At 47.7% G+C, this 19,810-nt stretch overlaps 1 protein-coding gene across 4 annotated transcripts in view; it reads left to right on the top strand.

Annotated features, from left to right (window-relative positions):
* CCNJL (cyclin J like) overlaps nt 1-19,810 on the top strand; it is a 55,950-nt gene that overhangs the window by 1,360 nt on the left and 34,780 nt on the right. For 2 of the 4 annotated variants that reach the window (XM_006137143.5, XM_089769534.1), the window contains exon 3: nt 18,086-18,296. The exons of the other annotated variants lie outside the window; for them this stretch is intronic. In XM_006137143.5, the coding sequence (XP_006137205.2) occupies nt 18,086-18,296 (211 nt within the window). The remainder of the gene's footprint in view (nt 1-18,085; nt 18,297-19,810) is intronic. 4 annotated transcript variants of the gene reach the window in all.

Here is a 19,810-nt window from a genome sequence, read left to right as displayed (position 1 = left end):
AATTAGCTTGTTTTTGTTCAGCAGTTTTAATTTAGGCAAGCTGGTGATGATTCTGTGTTAAATGAAAAGGAGATACTATTGCCTATGCTACTCACAATCAAATAATTTTAAGGTCTGAAGAAGTAGCTCTATTTGTTTTCAAACATACAAAGTAAGAGGCAATTTTACTTCAGACACTTGTTCTTGTTCAACTGTATAGGGGATGAAAAATAGTATAAATACTGACTGTCTGCTTTGATAGGAAGAAAAAAGCTTTATATTAAAATACATAAAGAGCAATATTTAGGTGGTATTAGAATCAATTTATGCTGGGCATTGTCTTGTCCTATTAATTTTTTTAAAGTGCTTGTTTTGAGCAGGTAGAAATAATAGCATTGTTCATTTACATGTTGCACTTCCTTAACTATACTTCAGATACTAAATCACTAAATTCATTTGGCTGCATAACATGGAAGAAGATCACAGCAAAGATTAGCTATCTACACTTTATTCCCTTTCAAGCTACTCTTTAAAAAAATTAACACTTTGGATATTCTGCTTTTTGTCTTTCCCATAGCCATGTAAAAATAATTACATCAGGTGACTTAATCATGATCAGATTTTTGCAAGTGAGTTGTTTGTTCTCTTGCTGTCATGTTGTGGGAAAGGTCCTTGTGATTCTGAAGTGGGATGGGGAGGGATAATTGATGCATGTAATTTTAGATTAACGACTTTTCTTTTTCTTGTAAAACAAAACATTGAACTTATTTATGAAATTACTTAAAACTAATTTTTCTATATTAGCCCCCTTGTCCCCAACGAAATTGATTCAAAGCTCAGGAAAATGAGTTTTACCCCACACGAGCTTTTAGGTCCGAAGACTTCAGCAGCCACTGAAAATTCTATTTGATCTAAAAGCTTTTTACTGAAGCCCACGCTATTTGCTTTGTGAGTTTCTTCTGAGGCCTGCATAATTTCTTTGCCATGTTTACCCCTTGTATATCTGGCTTAGACTTTATCTTTAGAAAGAGTATACTTTTGGGACATAGTTGCATGGACTGTGTTAGAATGCTAACACCTTTTCTTTGTTTGTGTACATAGATACCAGTTGCTATAATGGGAATAGGTTTCATTGTTTGAATTTGTAGGTTAAACTGCAAATGGGGGAAATTGCATTGTTCTTTTCCTTTGCTACTTTATTTGTAAGGAAGGCATGAACTATCCTGTATGTATTCATGTTTTTGCATTATTTTTTCAGATCTTGTGTTAGAAGATTCTGGTTAAAAATGTTTAAGAGCTCAGAGTATATGTTAGGAAGGAAAAGGGCTGTTGCTATGTACAATTTGGAGTCTAGTGGCACCTTAAAGACTAGCAATTTTGTTATGGCATAAGCTTTCGTGAATTGAAACTCATTTCGTCAAATGCATGAAGTGAAAGAAAAAACAAAATAGGGGTACAGAGATGGGAGTGTTTACATCAGAGGTAATTCAACAAGGGTGAGTTGGGATTGGTCCTGCTTAGAGCAGGAGGCTGGACTCGACCTTCTGAGGTCTCTTTCAGCTCTATGGTTCTATGATTCTAAAGTGAGAATATCTAAATTAGAAAATAACTTATTGTCCCTATTCAGACCCTCTTTGAAATCTGTTTACAATTTGTTGAGTCTTTTTGTTGATGCCTTTAACGTTTTGGAAAAAAGAGTCATTGAAATGAATGAGAGCATATAGTAAAACACTGTCCTTTAGCATAACTAACAAAATGAGTTGATATACATGGTATGTAAGTGGAAAAAATTAACCATAAACCTCTACCTCCCCACAACTCTTTCAGGCTTTCCTTATATGTAATAGAGAGCCCCTTTTAATAAAAAAAAATAAAATAAAAAAAAAGATGCCAACCCATTTTTTTTTTTTTAAATTGCACATTTCCCTTAAAGGGAAATGTAAATGCAGAATTCCGAAACTCTGCAGTATTGATGTGATGTTGCCTGCTCGTGCTTTTGGGGTATGAGTTTGACAGGAATCCTTCCTTTACTTTTATATTTTTTACAATTACTTTTATATTTTTTAATCATGGCGTATTTCTGGTCACATAGATGAAGCACATCTGATTTTGTTCTGGAAGACTACACTATGTTGAACTACTCAGTGATGGGGAATTCTGCAACAGCAGCACAGAACAAGAAAAGCAAATTTATTTAGTCTTACTTTTCTATTTCAATTAAGATTGCTGTGAGTCTTAATGGAATGGTATGGTGCTATGTTTTAGACAATGGTAAAGCAGATGGTGTTGCCCACAAAACCAAGTCTCCCCCTCCTCCCTACCCCCCAGATCTCCGAGGAGTTTTCTAAACATTTTCAGTACTGTTGTCTGGAACAGCATGTTAATCTGGTCATGGATGGTATGTGTGTTTGAGATGGGGGAAGAGGAAGAACGGATGGTATGTGTGTTTGAGATGGGGGAAGAGGAAGAACACATTAACAGTCTAATCTTGATCTGAGCAGGTGAGTTTGAGAAGAAAACAAGCAATGCAAAGATTGTATTTGGCAGTGGGGAAAAATGCACTTTATGTATCCCATGACTTACAGTACAAATTTTTTAGATTATCCCCTCATTGGAAGAATATACTTAAAGTTTGTTTTTAATAGGGGAGAAGACATTTCCTGCTTCAACAACAGAAGGATTTCTGATGGGAAACTTTCTGAATTTTTTTTCAACTTGTTTTAAAACAAAATGTGCTGCCTTGCAGAATTGTGCCGTGAAGAACTAGTTGACGGTAGCCTGTTGACTAGTGCCCCTCCTCCCCCCGCCTCTATCAGAAAGAGGCAACAAGGCAGGGGAAGAGAAGGGGGTACTTCAAACCGGCAGCGCCTCACGAAGCCTGGGCCCAGACCCCAGGCTCCACACAGCGCTGTCACTTTGAAATGCTGCGTGCAGCCCAGGGCCAGCTGGGGTATACCCAGGCTACACGCGGCAATTCAAAGCGGCAGCGCTGTGGAACCTGGGATCAGCTGGGGACTCCCTGGGCTGCAGACAGCACTGCCGCTTTGAAATGCTGCAAAGTGCCCAGTGTCACGCTCCTTGCAGCGTTTCAAAGCAGCAGCACTATATGCAGCCTGGGCTCAGTGGGGGAGTCCCCAGCTGACCCTGGGCTCGACATGGCGTTTTCGCCTTTCAAAGGCAGAGGCGCCCTATTGACTAATGGAATAGTTGATGCAAAATGCATCGACTATTCAATTAGTGAATAAGTCGCAATTTAACATCTCTATGAAGAACTGCTTGAGGCAGTAGAAAGGCATTGGTGGAGTGGAAGGCAGCCTGTCCTGTATTCTTCAATATTCTCCTCTATCCTGCCTGCCACTACCAGAAAATACCTGAATGATTTATTTTTAACATTTAATTCTAATGTCAAATTAAACTATCTGCTGCTGCCTGGTATACTCTGCCGGGTGGGTTGAGTGTGTTACTGATTAAAAGTATAGAAGAGAACATTGAAGGCTACAAGGCAGGCTTTCTGCCTTCCATTCCACCAGTGCCTTTCTACCAGCTCCAGCAGTTCTTCAGGGCACAATTCAGTAATACACTCAACCCACCTGGCACAGTTTGTGCTGGTGCTCAGGATCTTTTGGTAGCCTGTGCAGTGTAGTCAGTAGTGGAAGGACAATGTGCTAGTAGCCTGACTTGAATTTTAATTCCTTCAGTTTGCAAGAGGCTTTTGGAACCTGTCAGATGGGTAGAAGATCATAGAAATTGTGCCCTCTGATGCATAAGTGTGTGTAAACATGTACCTCTGTTTTAGCAGTAATTAGTACAGGTTGCACCTCCCTAAACTGGGACTCTCTCATCTGGCAACATCATAGATGTTGCTGAACGAGAGAGCCCTGGGAGAGGAGGTCCAGCAGCTGAAAGCCCCAGACAAGGCTGGTGGTAGTGAGACTGGGCATCAGTAGCCCAGCAGTGGTAGTGGGGCGGGTGCAACCCAACAACCTAGCTGGACTCAGGGCAGCTTGTGCATGCCAGCCTTGCAGTGGGGACAGAGCCGCGGCAGCCTGGCCACGGCAGTCCCACAGGAGAAGCCCATTTGGGGCTGTGGCAACAGAGCCGGGGCCATGGCAACCCAGCTGGGGCTGTGGCAGATCAGCAGCTGGATCAAAGCCATGGATTCGCTGGCAGCAGGGCCAGGGCTGGGTGCTGCTGTGCTGGCTGCCATGCTGGGGTAGCTATATAGCCCAGCCAGCCAAAGGAGCAGGAGATGGGAAGGGGGAGCAGGCTGAGGGGGCCAGTGGCGGGGACCTTCCCTGGTCTGGCAAATTCCTTGATCCAGGACTGCTCAGTTTCCAAGGGGCTGGATCTGGGAGGTCCAACTCATACTCTAGAAAGAGGAAATTAAATAGCAAGTTAGCATTTTCCTTGCACTTAAATGCCTAACGAGGAAAAAATCTTGTTTTGGAAACAGAGTTCTGGTTGTCTCCCCCCTCTCCCCGTTTTTGTGGGAATGTTGGCTTTCCTCCTTCCAGGATATGCACACTTCCGACAATTTAAAAGTTCTGTAGATCTTCTTGTATTTCTTCCTCTATTCACCTCTTGCATGACTTTTTTGAAAGCAGTATGAGTAACAGCAGGGATGAATTTCACAAAGGCCATTGAGCGTGCAAGCTTTAAGAGTTTGAATTGTAACTTAATCCTTCAAAGGCAGTCTTAATTGCTTTGCAAATGAGTGGTCTATGGTCTTTCTAGCCAGGTGGCTAGTTGAGAAGAGAGCTGGTGCCTTCTAAACAAAAATTTTTACTATGTCTGTGGGATAGAGATTTTGCTCTAGTTAGAAGTTACTCCCCCAATGAAGAGTAGGGTTGCCAAATGGTTTCAACAAAAATACCAGACACATTTGACATTACATCACAATCTACATTACATCTTATTTAGAAAATACCGGATGTTTAAATTTTCTCATTTATATTTTATCAATTTGTTTTCAGAACAGAAAGTTAAATACTGGACTGTCAAAACCGGACACCTGGCAGTCCTAACTAAGAGAGAACCCTAATAGTATTTCTGACTAATTGTTTTATTACTATAAAGCAACAGGTTTATGGACACCATTCCTCAGTAAAAACACACCACCTCCACCTTTCTCCCAATGAATGGGGAGGGGGAATGTTTCCAGGTATTCTTTACACACATTTTCTGGATCCCTTAAACCAGTGGTCCCCAACCTTTTGGGGCTGCCAGGCACCTGGGGGTGGGGCCGGGCATGTGCCGCGCGTCCGGGGGCGGGGCCATGTGTGTGCCATGTGCCTGGGGTGGGGGCCACACATGCGCCGCGCGCAGGGCCAGCTCTAGGTTTTTTTTATCGCCCCAAGCAAAAAAAGTTTTGCTCCCCCCCCCCCCCCCCCCCGGCTGCAGGACAGGCACTGAGGAGGAAAGCACCCCTTTCAGCTCTTTGACTCCCACCATGCCCTCCAGCCAAACCCAGCCTACATCTTGTCTCCCCTCTACACACATCCCGACCCCACCCACCCACTCACCGAACCCAGTTTCCACCTCTTCTCCCCTCCCAGGCAAACTCGACCCCTCAGTGACCAGATGCAGTCTGCCCCCTTTCTGTCCCCCCACCTGATCCACTCTCTCTCTTCCCTCCCAGCCAAACCTGATTTTCCTGCCCACCAATCCCAGTCCGCTCCCCTCTCCCACTTCCCTCCATTGACCGAACTCCAACTCCTTTCCCTCTCCCCGACAAATCCTCATGTCCCCTCTCCCCAGCACGCGCGGAAATGTTGGCGCACCCTGAGGGAGGGGTGAAAGTGGCACGGGTCCCCCTGCGGATGTGCGCAGACACAGCCAGGAAACATAAAGGGCAAGGCCAGGGACACCTCTCTCCCTCGCCGCTCCCCCTCCCACCTCCAAATCTCTGAGCTGGGGCAAGCGAGGCCCCCTCCAGCGGTTCCTCGGCATCAGACCAACCAGATCGGGCTGCAAAGTAGCTCTTCCCTCCCCCTAGCCTAGGCGCCTCTGCTTGAATCATCCTGGCCCGGGCAGGGCCTTCCTTCTACCCGGCCCCACCAATGCTGCAGCTCTCCCATCCCTCCAACCAGCACTGAAGTGATGTCATGGTGCCTCAGCCAATCATGGCAGGGTTGTGAGCACAACTTGCCCTGTGCACCCTGCCTGCAGAGGGTGGCTCGCTACTGGCCCATCATGCACTCTGCCACCCCTCCCATTGCCTTGGGCAGCCACAGGGAGGCCCGCGTCAGGCAGTAAGGGTTAGGAGTTCTCCGACCAGTGTCTCTCAGGGGCGGCTGGAATGCCACCCCTGGCAATGTGCCACCCCAAGTACGTGCTTGGTTTGCTGATGCTTAGAGCCAGCGCTCGGCGGGCGCACCTAAGTGCCTCGGCAGGTGCCATGGCGCCCGTGGGCACCACGTTGGGGACCACTGCCTTAAACACTTGGCTTCCCTGTACTATTAACTAATCAAAATCTTACTACACGAGGCCATAGTAATTCATTGTTTCATGTCTGTAGCCTCTTAAATACACTTTTTGCCTGTTAATTAATAGGTGCTTTTTCTTTAACTTATAGATGTGTGGCACAGATAATTGAATTCAGCATTGTAACATCACAGCTTAGTAAATCAGACAATTGTATTTTTTTTGTTTGGGTTTGTTGTCCAAAGGGTAGCAGGCCACTAGGACAATGAAAAAGGCAATGTAACTTGATTTTTGGGATCCAGCATATGTATCTATGAGATGCTATTTATCTCTTCAGTTCATCTTGATAAACCGGAAAAAATGTCAGCATTCACTTTTAATATGCCCCTCTAGTTTAAATCAGTTGTAGAATGAAAGTAAGCATAACCAGCAGTGAGTAACTGACAATGTTAAAGCCTCTGAAGGGATTGTCTGCTTAGCAACAAATTCCCACTTTAAAAACTCCAGCTTTTGAAAGTTGTAACAATAGCATTACTAGCTTTAGTTTGTGTTTATAGTATAGACAGCAGCATATGAATGGAGCAGAAAGGAACAGGTGTCCTAATAAATTACGTCATTATTCCTGATCTCTCTCTTTCATCTTTTCTTGAAAGTTGGAATTTCAGTTTTCACACTACTTTCTTTGATCCTGCTTCAGATAAGATGCTGAGCATTTCAATTATTTGAACTGAGTAAGGAAAATTTAATGAAACCCTCCCATGTGTTCTACTTGGGTATTTTAGAAAGAGAAGATTTTTACTCACAGTAGCAATTAAGCTGTCCTTCAAAATTAAAATATTTGGTAATATTGTAATTAAAATGCTTGGTGTGCAGTAGGGCTGTTTAAAAGCAGTTAATTAGGTACCCAAGTAACTACTGAAAGGCTCAGTGGTTACAGGATTACATGCTGCGGGCACTGCAGTATAAAGATTATACTGCAGATCCCTCAGCACAGCACATGGGAGACGGCTCCCAGCTCCACTCCCAGGAAGATGGCTGCACTGTGGGCTCTGTGGTATAAGCTTTTAGGCTGGCTCCTGGTGCACACTTGCTCCCACCTGAAGGCTGGCTGCTATCCTGTGCTGCTGCCTCTGATATGGGGAACCAGCTGCTGGTCCAGGAGCCAGTGTGTAACTTATGGTAACCAATATGCTCATGCTTCTTGGTTAACCATTCAAATGGTTATACTATTACATCCCTAGTGTGGAATGCACTCAAGCACAAATAACTCCACTTACATAAGAACGGTCTTTCAACTCTTGTCTGTGTTCTTTAATAGGCTATAAAAATATATTTGTGAAAGGCTAAGCAGTGGTGTCTGCAGTTTTAATTGCATAAATTGAAAGGAATTGCTATTGGGCAGCAGTCTGGCAGTACAGTAGAAAGATGAAGTAAAAATTACACATGTGATTTGAAGTAGTTTTTCTTCTGGATGAAGGAGGGAGGGATGGCAATTCTGAAGTTGTCTTCTCTGAAAGTGAGTACCTGAACTGGCAACTTCTTTCTAAAGGTGAGGTAAGAATCTGTAGCAGTGGGTCATTAAACGTGGATTCAGTCACCTATTGGCTGACCTTGGACAAGACATGTCCCTTTTTATGAATCAGTTCCTCACTTATAAAATGGGGATGACGGTCTGCTGATGAAAAAGAGCTATCTAAGAGCTATGTGATTTCCTATGTCTGCTTATTTTGGTTTACTCATGTTAGCTTTATTGGCTTGGACATGCTAGAGCAATTCAGCTAGTATGCTAGGAACTTTTAACTAAATTTTGGAAAATTCATCTTTCGGCTTTTTTCCCCACAGGCTGTCTGAATGTGAAGGTCTATCAGGAAAAACCTAAATCTGCAAGTTTGATGAGGAGTTGAGAGCAGTGGTTAATTTGTAACAGAAAAAGGTGCTGCGGCTCAAGCAATTTTTTTCTCACTTAGATGATGCAACAACCAGAAGTGCTGGGGAGAAGAGGGGATGAGCCCTGGCACAGAGACATAACACGGAACATCCCTCGCCCAATGATGCCATTTGAAGTCAATAGATAAGAACCACGTGTTTGCTTTAGAGGCTGGTTTGTTTGTGAGGTTCTTCTGAGTTTGCCTTTGAAATAATTTATTTTTAATTTAAATAGCGTTTGTCTGTCGTCTTGCACCTACTGGTTTTAAAAATACTTAGCATTGCTTACTGGATGTGGAAAGTTCTGGTGTACTCAACTTCGGACAACTTGTGTACTCTTCAAAAAGAGGTCTCCGCCATCTTTTTCTATTGTAGAAGGTACTTGGTAGCGCTGAATAGATCTTATTTTTTATAGCTTTCTTGGTAACTGGGTGGCACACTTCACAAATTGGTAAAGGTGGTGGTTGAACATTAGCTTGCACGCAACTGTATCCATTATTGGATTCTGTTGAAGGAGGAAGAATGCTGGCCAGTAACCTTGCCAAACAGTACGATAGGATCTTCCATTTCAAGAAAGCTGTGTTTTTGACACCCTCTTTAAAGGATGACACAAATAGATTAGTGTCCCCCACAGTCCTGTGCTTAAGTGAGGCCAATGGGGATGAACCCAATTGAGACTCTGATCACACAGTCTTCTAGAACTTAGCTTGGTTAGCAATGGGGAGTGTGGAGAATACTGATAAAACTTGTTTAATGGAACTGATGGACTCAGGATGTTAAATTTAGATTAGTTAATCGACTAGTCAATGGGATTTCCATGGACTATTTCTTTAGTCTAGAAGTCTAAAATGAGCAGGGGACTCCCTTTTGAAATGTACAAGAACCCCAGCTAGGCCTCTTGTACATTTCAAAAGGAAGTCCTGTGGGGAGCACGGGGCCAGCCGGGGACTCCCCGCCTTTAAAATGTACAAGAGCCCTGCTGGGCTCTATGGCTACGTCTACATTGGCCCCTTTTCCGAAAGGGGCATGCTAATTTTCCAGGTCGTAATAGGGAAATCCGCGGGGGATTTAAATATCCCCCGCGGCATTTAAATAAAAATGTCCGCCGCTTTTTTCCGGCTTTTAGAAAAGCCGGAAAAGAGCGTCTACACTGGCCCCGATCCTCCGGAAAAAAGCCCTTTTCCTGAGGATCTCTTATTCCTACTTCGTAGGAATAAGAGATCCTCCGGAAAAGGGCTTTTTTCCGGAGGATCGGGGCCAGTGTAGACGCTCTTTTCCGGCTTTTCTAAAAGCCGGAAAAAAGCGGCGGACATTTTTATTTAAATGCCGCGGGGGATATTTAAATCCCCCGCGGATTTCCCTATTACGACCTGGAAAATTAGCATGCCCCCTTTCGGAAAAGGGGCGAATGTAGACGTAGCCTTATAGGTTTCAAAAGCAGAATCGCAGCAGAAGTAGCAGGAGCAGAGACTGCTCCAGTCCCTGCTCGAGCTGTTTCCTGTTGTGCCTCTACCTGCCCTGACGCCTATGGAGATGGTGCTGGTGGGAACCGGCTCCTGCTCTCCTCTCCCCCCTCCCCACCCTCCGCCTGCTTCCGTTGCCTGTCTCTGCAACAAGGGGGGAGAAGAGGGGGAGCTACTAGTCGACTGTCCAATAAGCTACTGCTTATCAGATAGTCGACTAGTCTCTTAGGGTATGTCTACACTACCCCGCTAGTTCGAACTAGTGGGGATAGTGTAGCCATCCGCAGTTGCAAATGAAGCCCGGGATTTGAATTTCCCGGGCTTCATTTGCATGAAGCCGCCGGCACCATTTTTAAATGCTGGCTAGTTCGAACCCCGTGCCGCGCGGCTACACGCGGCATGGAGTAGCTAGTTCGGATTAGGCTTCTAATCCGAACTAGCTGTACTCCTCGTGGAACGTAGGCTTCCTCATAGGAAGCCTAATCCGAACTATCTACTCCGTGCCGCGTGGCTACACTAGCCGGCAACTGCGGATGACTACAGTACCCCCGCTAGTTTGAACTGGTGGAGGGGGGGGAAGGGAAAGAGAAGAAAAGCCGAAGTCCCTGTTGGGGAGGCCCTGGGGAGAGTTACTGTGGGTCCTGAGAGAACCTGTCCCTCGGCCTCCTGGATGTACACCCCCAACTAATGGGCCTGGCAGGTAGCAGCTGTCCGGGGCCGCTGAAAGCCATGGCCCTCCCGAGCAGCTTCTGCTACCCACCCTGGGAGGAAGGCCTCCCCCTTGTGCTGCACTGGATTATGGAGCACTCAGCAGGCTGACACCACCTCAGGGATATTCTGCTCCCCGATGCCCAGGAGAGTGAGGAGGCAGTGGAAGCGTCCTTTGAGGCTCCCAAACGCACACTCCGCCTGCATGCAGGCTCTGTTGAGGTGTGAATTGAAAATGTCCTTGGACACATCAGGCTGGCCCGTGTAGGGACACATCAGCCAGGGCATTAGCGGTTATGCAGTGTCCCCCACTATGCACACTGGCATTGTGTGCTCACCCACCTGAAACTCCTGGTGGAGGGGGGGAGGGAAAGATGCCTGCCTCCAGCTGGGCACATATGCTGGAGTTTCTGAAAATGCGGGCATTATGTGCCCTGCCTAACCACCCCCTGTAGATGTTCATGAAGTGGCTGCGGTGGTCCACTAGTGCCTGCAGCACTACGGAGAAGTAGCCCTTCTGGTTCACAAACTGGGCCGCTTGATGGTCCAGGGCCTAGATGGGGATGTGCATGCCATTGATGGCTCCCCCGCAGTTGGGGAATCCCAGGACTGCAAAGCTGCCCATAATGGTTTCCAGGTCCTCCACACAGATAAGACTTCACCGCAGCAGGGAGTCGATGTCTCCTGCAGGACATTCAGGACAACAAAAACACTTAAAACAGAATGAGAGGGGTGTGATCCCAGTGGAATGTGCCTCCCCCCACCCTCCGGGAGAGCCCGTGTGTGTCTGCTGCTCCCCCCAGAAGGACGAGACGGCATAAACCCCTTGGGCCTGGGATTCCCTCCCCACCCCATACAGTCCCCAGCCTCCCTGTCCTGAACTCATGCCCAGGGGCAGCTCCGGCTCTGTAGCACACAAGGGAGAGGAGGAAAAAGCTGTGTTGCCCCCAAAAAAGCGCAGGGCACACACAGCAGGCACTGCTGAAGCTTTGCTTTGCCAAAGAGGCTAGCAAGCTGGCAGCAGAAACAGAGAAGTGGCTGTCCAGGTAGTATCCCTTTAAGCGCAAGTCTGTTGAGGGCTCTGGCAATAGCACTTAAGAGCAACTGGTGACCTAAAGCCCAGGTAGATCCGGTTCCGGGGGGCTTTATGTGCGAGTGTCTGATAGTGTGGACACTCTCTTGTGCAAAAGTCAGTCTCCAGACATGTTAACAAGCTGTTCCAGGCCCCCTGTTCTAAAAACAGCTCCCTTTGTGGGCAGGCTGTGCGCCAACTCACGCTGCTGCCTCTGATACAGGTGGGATGCAAAGCAGCCTCTGTCTTTGAGGAGCTCAGACCCCCTGTGAACAACGGCTGCTGCCACAAAGCAGTCAGGCCCATGCTCACCGGAGACAGAGGCTGCACTGTGGGATAATTCGGAGCAGCCTCCTCTGCCCCGTCCCCCCATGTACTAATGCATGATAGAGGCAGTGGAGCGGGGGTCCACATGGCACTGTGGAGCTGGTGTGGGGGGAGCCAGCTCCCCACAGTACTGGCTCCTGTGTGCCCCCCTCTGTAGGAGGAAGTGGTGCAGGGGAAAGGACAGGTGGGTCCGTGGCAGCTGGGAATGGCCAGGCAAGGATGTGTCTAGTTATGTCCGATCTTGAGGTGTGCCAGTGGTGGGAAAGCCCCAAGACTGGGTCAAGGCATCTCTCCAGCCACTCCTCATGATAGAGGTTCCATTCCAGCATGTGGCTGTGGATATTCTGGGTCCTTTCCCTAAAAAGACACCCAGAGAAAAACAATATACAGGTGGCTCCCGACTTGCGCCATGATCAGTTTCTGGGGAAGCGTCACAAGTCGGGAGTGTCATAACTCGTGCACCATTGTAAATGCGGGCTGAGGATGTAAGTTGGGGGTTTTCGACCCCTTTCGCACTTACAAAAATGGTTGTAAGGGTGGGGGGTCGCAACTCAGGCAGTCACATCTTGGGGGTTTCCTGTATTCTGACTTTAATGGATTTTGCCATCTGATGGCCTGACTCAGTAGCTCTAGGGAACACTACAGCCAAGAGCTTGTGCCAGGCATTAACATATATTTTTGCCATGGTCAGTTGGTCCTGCAAGATCCTTACTGATTCAGGGACTAACTTCCGGGCCCCCACTTTCTGCACTCAGAGTGACAGAGTGGGGAACAGCTCTGACAGGATTACATGCAGCTGGTTGTAGAAGTGGCTTGTTTGCGGCGATGCTCCAGACTATCCGTTTGCCTCCTTTTTCTTGTGGAAGGACTGCTTTAGCTCCTTGATTTTAACACAGCACTTTTGGGAGCCCCTGGCCTACCCTATCTCCACCATGCATTTTGCAACCTTTGCATAGATATCAGTGTTTCTTTTGCTGTTTCGAAGCTCTGCATGAATGGATTCCTCTCCCCGGGAACTGGTGTGCAGGGAACTTGAACTCATGGCCATGTGTGCTGCTCATGTGTGCTTCCTGTTCTGAGGAGTGCTCGCAATGCTGGCCACACAGGAAATTAAATTCAAACTTTCCTGGTTTTTTTTTCTGGTAACCTGGAGAGCAGCTGAGTCACAAATTCTGCCCAGAGTGGTCACAGTGGGGCACTATGGGATGCTTCCAAGAGGCCAAGAACATTGACTTTAGCAATGCTGAGTCTACACTACCATACATTTGACCATGCAAGGTCAAATTTTCCATTACTGCTTGTGAAAAGCGGGAGTACCAAAATTGACTTCAGTGGTCCTTAAAGTGGCAGTGTGGACTCATTGTTTAGAAAATCAACCTTGTGCTGCTTAATTTGACCTAAACTCCTAATGTAAATCAGGCCTCAGTCCCTGTACTAGAGCTGTCAAGTACAGCTCATAAAACTATTTTGTGGTGTTAGTGTAATTATGGCAAGTAAGTGTGCATGTTGGCAATTAAGCAGCAGGACTTAATCAAGTACCAAAGGATTCCATTCCATGTTTTCAGCAACCTACCAGTTCCTAGAAGATAGAGTTGAGTGAGGAAGAGCTTGTATAATGACGAAGGCCTGGTTTGTGCTTTTAAGTTAACACAATCTAATTACATTACTTGGCACTTGGGCTGACAAGAGTTTTCACAGGGCTTTGGGGGGAGCTGACTCAGGGGTAGGGCAGGGCTGCAGGCTAGCCTCCTTCAGTGCTGCCAGGTGCTCCATCAGTGATTTTTTTTTTTTAAGGGCCCGGGGATCTGGCCCCTGGCAAGATTGCAATGGTGTCAGCCAGGACCCCCCAGCCCTCTTAAAATCACCAGGCCTGGAGAAGCTGCCCCCTCTGCATCCCTCGCCCAACCCCCATCACCACAGTCAGTGGCCCTGCTCGGGACTGAAAATCTTCTCATCCTCTGACAGGGATCAGCAATCTTTCCCACGTGGTGTGCCAAGTTTTAACCCTCCTGCCCTGGAGAAGGGGAGGGGCTCTACTCACCACATGCCACATTTGATCTGCCCTGGGCTCCACTCTGGCTTTTCCTCTGGGGAGGGGAGGAGCAGCCTCCATGTGGATGCAGCACGGAGCCTCGGGGATTCCCCTACCCCTGAAGAAAGCCAGTGCTGGTTCCAGTCTTGGGGGGTGTGTGTGTGTGTGTGATGCTAGATCGCCAATATGGACTGGGGTTAGGGAAATGGGCAAGGTGAGTCGGGGGTGACCCCAGTGTGTCCAAAACCCCCAACCCTCTGACACCCCAGTCCCCAATTCCCCCATTACCTCCTCAGCCTGGCCCCTCCCTTCTCCTGGTCCTGACTCCCATGATCCCACCTCTCCCACAAGGGGGATCCTGGCTCTGTGAGGGGTCCCTGTGCTGCCTGGTGGAAGCGGATGGGGAGTCAGGGCCACACCATCGCTTCTTGCTACCCCTCCTGCCAACAGATCCAGGGCAGATGGAGAAGCAGCATGAGGTGGCAGGGGGCTCCCTCAGAATGGGGCCTGGAGTGCACTGACTGCCAGCCCCACTACCGGGGACTATTCAATGGTTGTGTAACCACTAAGATAGCATGTGGTTCCATAAATATTCAATTACCTGGTATCTAACATCCCTATTCCTGACCATAGAACATATATTCCATTCTGGTTTGAGTACAGCCACTTCCTCCATTTTGGCTTGTTGCTACATTTAAATTAGGAAAAAGGTCATCTTTGAAAATGTTTGGCTGGCTGTGGGTTACTCTGGGATTCACGTCACGTGCCCTATTTGCTCTGATTGCACAATCATATTTAAAATCTCATTAGTTCAAACTTGATCTATTTTATTGGTATAGGATGAATGTTTCTCTCCTTGGCCTGTAGAATTAAATTATTTTCTTTATAATCAGTATTGTCCTTTTTGTATATTTCCACTACTCTGTAATATTTGGGCTTTGAACACAGTAAGAGAATGTTTTTAATTAAAAAATAAAACTCTGTCATTGCTAAATACTTTATAAAACAAAGTTTAGGTTCTCTGTGTGAAAAATGTGTGTGCATAAAAACATAAAATGAATTTCTACATCTTGAGAAATATAGTACAGAATGTGACTTTGATGCAAAATTTGACCTGACAGTGGCCCTTTTCAGTTATTCATGGTTGTTTTTATCCAAGCCTAGGTAGTGTTGAAGCTCTATTTATGGAAAACAATAACTGATTATTGTTGTGTTTAAACCAGAATTTACAATGCACAACCAAATAAGTGAATGACTTGAACATATTAGATTTTTCAAAACATGTTGGCACTAACTTAACTTTGCTTACTGTGTAAATCTCTTTGCTAAGCACTTACGGGTATGACTACACATCAAAGTTAATTTGAAATAACAGCCGTTATTTCAAATTAACTTTAATAGCATCAACACAGGCAAACCGCTATTTCGAAATAAAATCGAAATAGCGGGGCACTTATTTTGAATTTGATAAACCTCATTCTATGAGGAATAACCCCAAATTTGAAATAGCTAATGCGAAATAAGTGTTGTCTAGATGCTTATCTAGATGCTTATTTCAAAATAGGGGGCCTCCAGCCCTTCCCAGTTTCCCTTGGTGGCCACTCTGGGCCAAACCAGGAGAACTCCTCTCCTCTCCCCCGGCCCCGGAGCCCTCAAAGGGGCAGACTCTGGCCACAGTGCATGTGCCAGTTACAGGCCTGCCTGCACAGAGCAAACAGTCACTGACCCTGACCTAGTGGCCCCAGTAAGAGCCGGACAGCCAGTGTCCGCCAGCTGTCTACCGCCCATTCCCCCAGCTCCCAGGAGCCAGCTAGGGACCAGAGATGGCAGGCACCCTCCTGGACTAGTGCGGAGATCATGGACCCCATTGAGGTTTGGGGGGAGGCCTCCAATGTCCACGATCTCCGCACTAGACGGAGGTACACAGCTGTGTACGGCCTCATAGCTGCCACCAAAGGCCACATGTACTCCCAGGAGCAGGGGCACATGAAAATTAAAGAGCTGCGGTAGGCGTACGCCAGAGCCACACGGGGCAGCTCCCCACCAGAGGCAGACACATGTCCCCATTTTGACACCCTGGGTCGCATAATGGGGGGGCAGGATGGTCCGTGCCACCCCGGGGGGCAACAATCCGGGAGCAAAAGGCCCTGACCAGAGCATGGAGGAGGAGTCGCAGGAGCTGCTGCGGAGGGTGCCACGCCACCAGGACCCCCGAGCTGTCCCAGCAGCTGAGTCACCAGGGTCGTCTGGGGAGGCCATAACATGTGAGTGCCATCACTGTCCCCCCCCTTCTGGGGGGGGGAGCAGAGGGAGACCAGGGACCGTGCGCATGGGCCTTGCTTACCACGCATCACGCAGCCACCTGTGCACATGCGAGCATGTGCTGTGCCACCCCTGGGCATGTGCCGTGCCACCCCTGGGCTTTAGCTGCCTGCCACACAGGGGCCTTGGTCTGATAGCCACACGTGTGTGTGAAGAGACATGACATGCTCCTGACCCTGGGGCGGGACACAGCAGGACACCCTCCCTCCACAAGCCCCCTCTACACAGAAGCAGAGGACATCTCCTCACCACTTCAGCCGCACACAGCACAGGGGCATGGGTACAGTCTTGGGGCAGCTCCCACTCCCTGGGATAGCCGGACGTTCCGACCATGGCCTCTGTGCAAGCACATTAGCTCTGACAGTGCAAGGCACGGTCATCCTCACCTCTTGGAGGGGGGCTGGGCTTCAACCACTGTGTCCCCAGGGAGAACTGACCACTTCTCTTGTTTCTCCAGAGCCACACCAGCTGCACGTGCAGGACACACCACCCCTCCCGGGATATCCTCCCACACCCGAGGACTCCACAGGTCCACCCGAACACTGCAGGGGTACCGACAGCAGCACCTGGGGGCCCTGCAAGCCCTGAACCGCACCTTGGAGCACTGGGTGCAAGATGATCGGGAGTTCCAGCGGCAGCTGCTTGCCCATGGTTGTGCCATCTGCCCACACCTCCAGAACCTGGTGCAGAGTGTGTTGCCTCGTGCCACTCCAGCACCTGCTGCCTCCCCAGCTACCGCTCTTCCTCCCACTCCTTCTCCCCCTCACGCATCTCCCTCCATACCCTCCTCAGCCTCCACACCCTCCTCCCCATCACCCTGGGGACACCAAGGCCTCCACACCCACTGTACTGGGAGACCGTTGGCCCGGCGAGACCCTGAAACCTGAGCTTCCCCTCCCCCTTGTTCCCCTTGTTTCCCCCTTCCAGCTCCCTTCCCCCAGGTTTCCCCCTCCCCTCTCCCACCGTCTCTTCTCCCCTCTCCTGCCTCCTTTCCCCAGTCTCCCCAGAGTTTCATCCCCCCCCCCCCCCAGTTTTGTTAAATAAAGAGAGTTTATATTTTTGAAAATACGTGTTTTTTATTTGACATTAGGAAGGGGGGTTAGGGAGGGGTAAGTGGAAGGATGTGAGGGAGGAATGAGGCACAAGTCCCCAGTGGGGCAGACCAAGGAGGCTCTGAGTGCTCCTTTGAGTGCTCCTCAGGGTGGACGCTCTCCCGCAGGGCCTCCTGCCTACTGGCAGCCCCCCGATGGACCTCCCAGATGACAGCCTGCAGCAAGTGCAGTCACGCTGATAGCAACATGTCCACGAAAAGCACCAGAGTGCCCAAGGGAAGCTCTGGCTCCATGTTGCAGAGTGCTATGATGTCCCGAGTGAGGGCAACCAGAGCATGCAGAGACACAAATGCTTTGCTGTCCCTCAGCAAGGCAGGCAGGCAAGCAGGGACACCTGAGAACTGGCTGTCTGGGGATGCGGGGTCCCTTTAAGCACAGGCTTCAGATAGCCTCCGGCAACAGCTACACAAAAGACACTCCTGACCTGATGCCCTACCCCTGACCTAGTTCCGGTCAGCCTTAAATCCGAATCAGTGTCCACTCAGTGTGGACGCAGTATTTCGAAATAGAAAAAGGCTATTTCAAACTGCATTTTGTGTGTAGACACGTTATTTCGAAATATCTTATTTCGAATTAACTGTTTCTAATTAAGATATTTCGAATTAACACTGTAGTGTAGACGTACCCTACCATAATAGGCAATGGGTGCTGGTTTGGGTATTCGAGCCATTGAAACAAATTTTAATTTTAATACCTCTCCCCTCCTATTATGTATCTGTAGGAATTGAAACTGCCTGTCTATAAGGCCCATTCACCTCAGATTGGGATGCGCCGCTACTTCACTGATCTCTTGGGTCTCCTCAGCAGCCGCTGCAGTCTCTGCCCTACAGCACGGCATCTTGCAGTCTACTTATTGGACCTTTTTATGGATCACTATGATATTACTGTCAAGCAACTATATGTCATTTCAATTGCCTGCCTTCTCCTAGCAAGTAAGTTAGCTGCTGCTTGTTGTTTTTTCTGATCAAATAGATAGTTGCCTTGTTTATGTAACACACAAGCTCCTATTCTCTGTTCAGAAGGGGATAATTTTAGTAAAAGAGAAAAACTTCTAGAATTCATCAAGTGGGGCCTGAAAATGTGCAATGCTTGGCTTGCTTTGAGATGAAACAGAGCTGGTAACACTCAGGACATTGGAGAATAGGACCACCTAATGTCTCAGCTGAGGGCATTTACAGCAGCAGCTGTATGTGTTTGAACCAACGTTAAGAGTGTGTGTGTATGTGTGGGTTTTTTTTAAGTACCTTTGTTTAGTAACCAAAGTGAAGAACAAATTGAATTGTTAAACTCTTGCATTTCAGGAAGTTTTTAAGAAGCCATCTTAAATGATGGGAGTTTTTCTTTGGCAAAGTTAATTCAGCATTCCTAGCCAATAGCTTTATACAAACTCTAAACATATGTGCCATTGGAGAACTTTTCTCACAGTGATGTCTTCATAGATGATAGATGCAGGTTTTAGTGAGAACCTGGCTAAAAAACATCCGGTCATCTGAAGAAGTGCGTTTTGCCCATGAAAGCTCATGATACCAACTGCATGTTTTGTTAGTCTTTAAAGTGCTACTAAACTATTTGTTGGTTTTTAAGTTTTTTCTGTTACAGACTCACTCAGCTACCTCTCTGAAGATATAAAAGACAATTACTTGCTCTTGTAACTGGTATACTTTGAGATATGTTGTTCATGTCTTTTCCAGTCAGGTGTCTGTGCTTCAGAAAATTTTCCCTAGCAGCTCCTGTAGGGTCAGTTTGGAGACCCCTAGAGTGGCACCGCTATATTAGCGCATAGATTAGCACACATCTCAAAGAACACCAGTTACAAGAACAGGAAACTCTATTTTCTTCAAGTGCTTGTTCATGTCGATTCCAATCAGGTAACTCCAAAGCTGCTACCCCAAAGATGTGGGGTTGGAGTTAGGAATCACAGATTGAAACACTGCCCTACCCACAGCTGCATCCTCTCTGGAGAATTTATCAATGGCATAGTGAGCTGTGAACGTATGGCTGGAGGATCACATGGCCGCCCTACAGAGCTCATGGAGGGGAACTTGCACCACCAATTTAATCAATGAGGCATGTGCTCTAGTCAAGTGGCCCATGACAGGTAGGGGCGGGACCCCACTATGTCATAACATGTGTGTATGCACTGTACTATCCAGGGCGATGTACCCTTTGCAGAGACCAGATTAAGGATGTTAAATTGTGGTTAATTGACTAGTCGAGTAGTTGATGGAATTTCCACCGACTAGTTGATAGGCACATCTGCATTCCTCCTTTGAAATGTACAAGAGCCCCTGCTAGGGCTTTGGTATTTTACAGGGCGGCGTCACTGCAGAGCTGAGTTGCAGATCAGCTGTGTGGCACTACCACTTTGAAGTATTCCTCCTCCCCCGTCCTTTGCTGCATCTATTTCATAGAGGTGGCGGGAGGGGGGGGTCAACTTGTTGATAGA

The sequence above is a fragment of the Pelodiscus sinensis genome, chromosome 16, assembly GCF_052426305.1.
Source record: "Pelodiscus sinensis isolate ZL-2025 chromosome 16, ASM5242630v1, whole genome shotgun sequence".
NCBI lineage: Eukaryota > Metazoa > Chordata > Testudines > Trionychidae > Pelodiscus > Pelodiscus sinensis.
The sequence above is the reverse complement of the archived record's forward strand: the minus strand, read 5'-3'. Positions and strand labels throughout refer to the sequence as shown.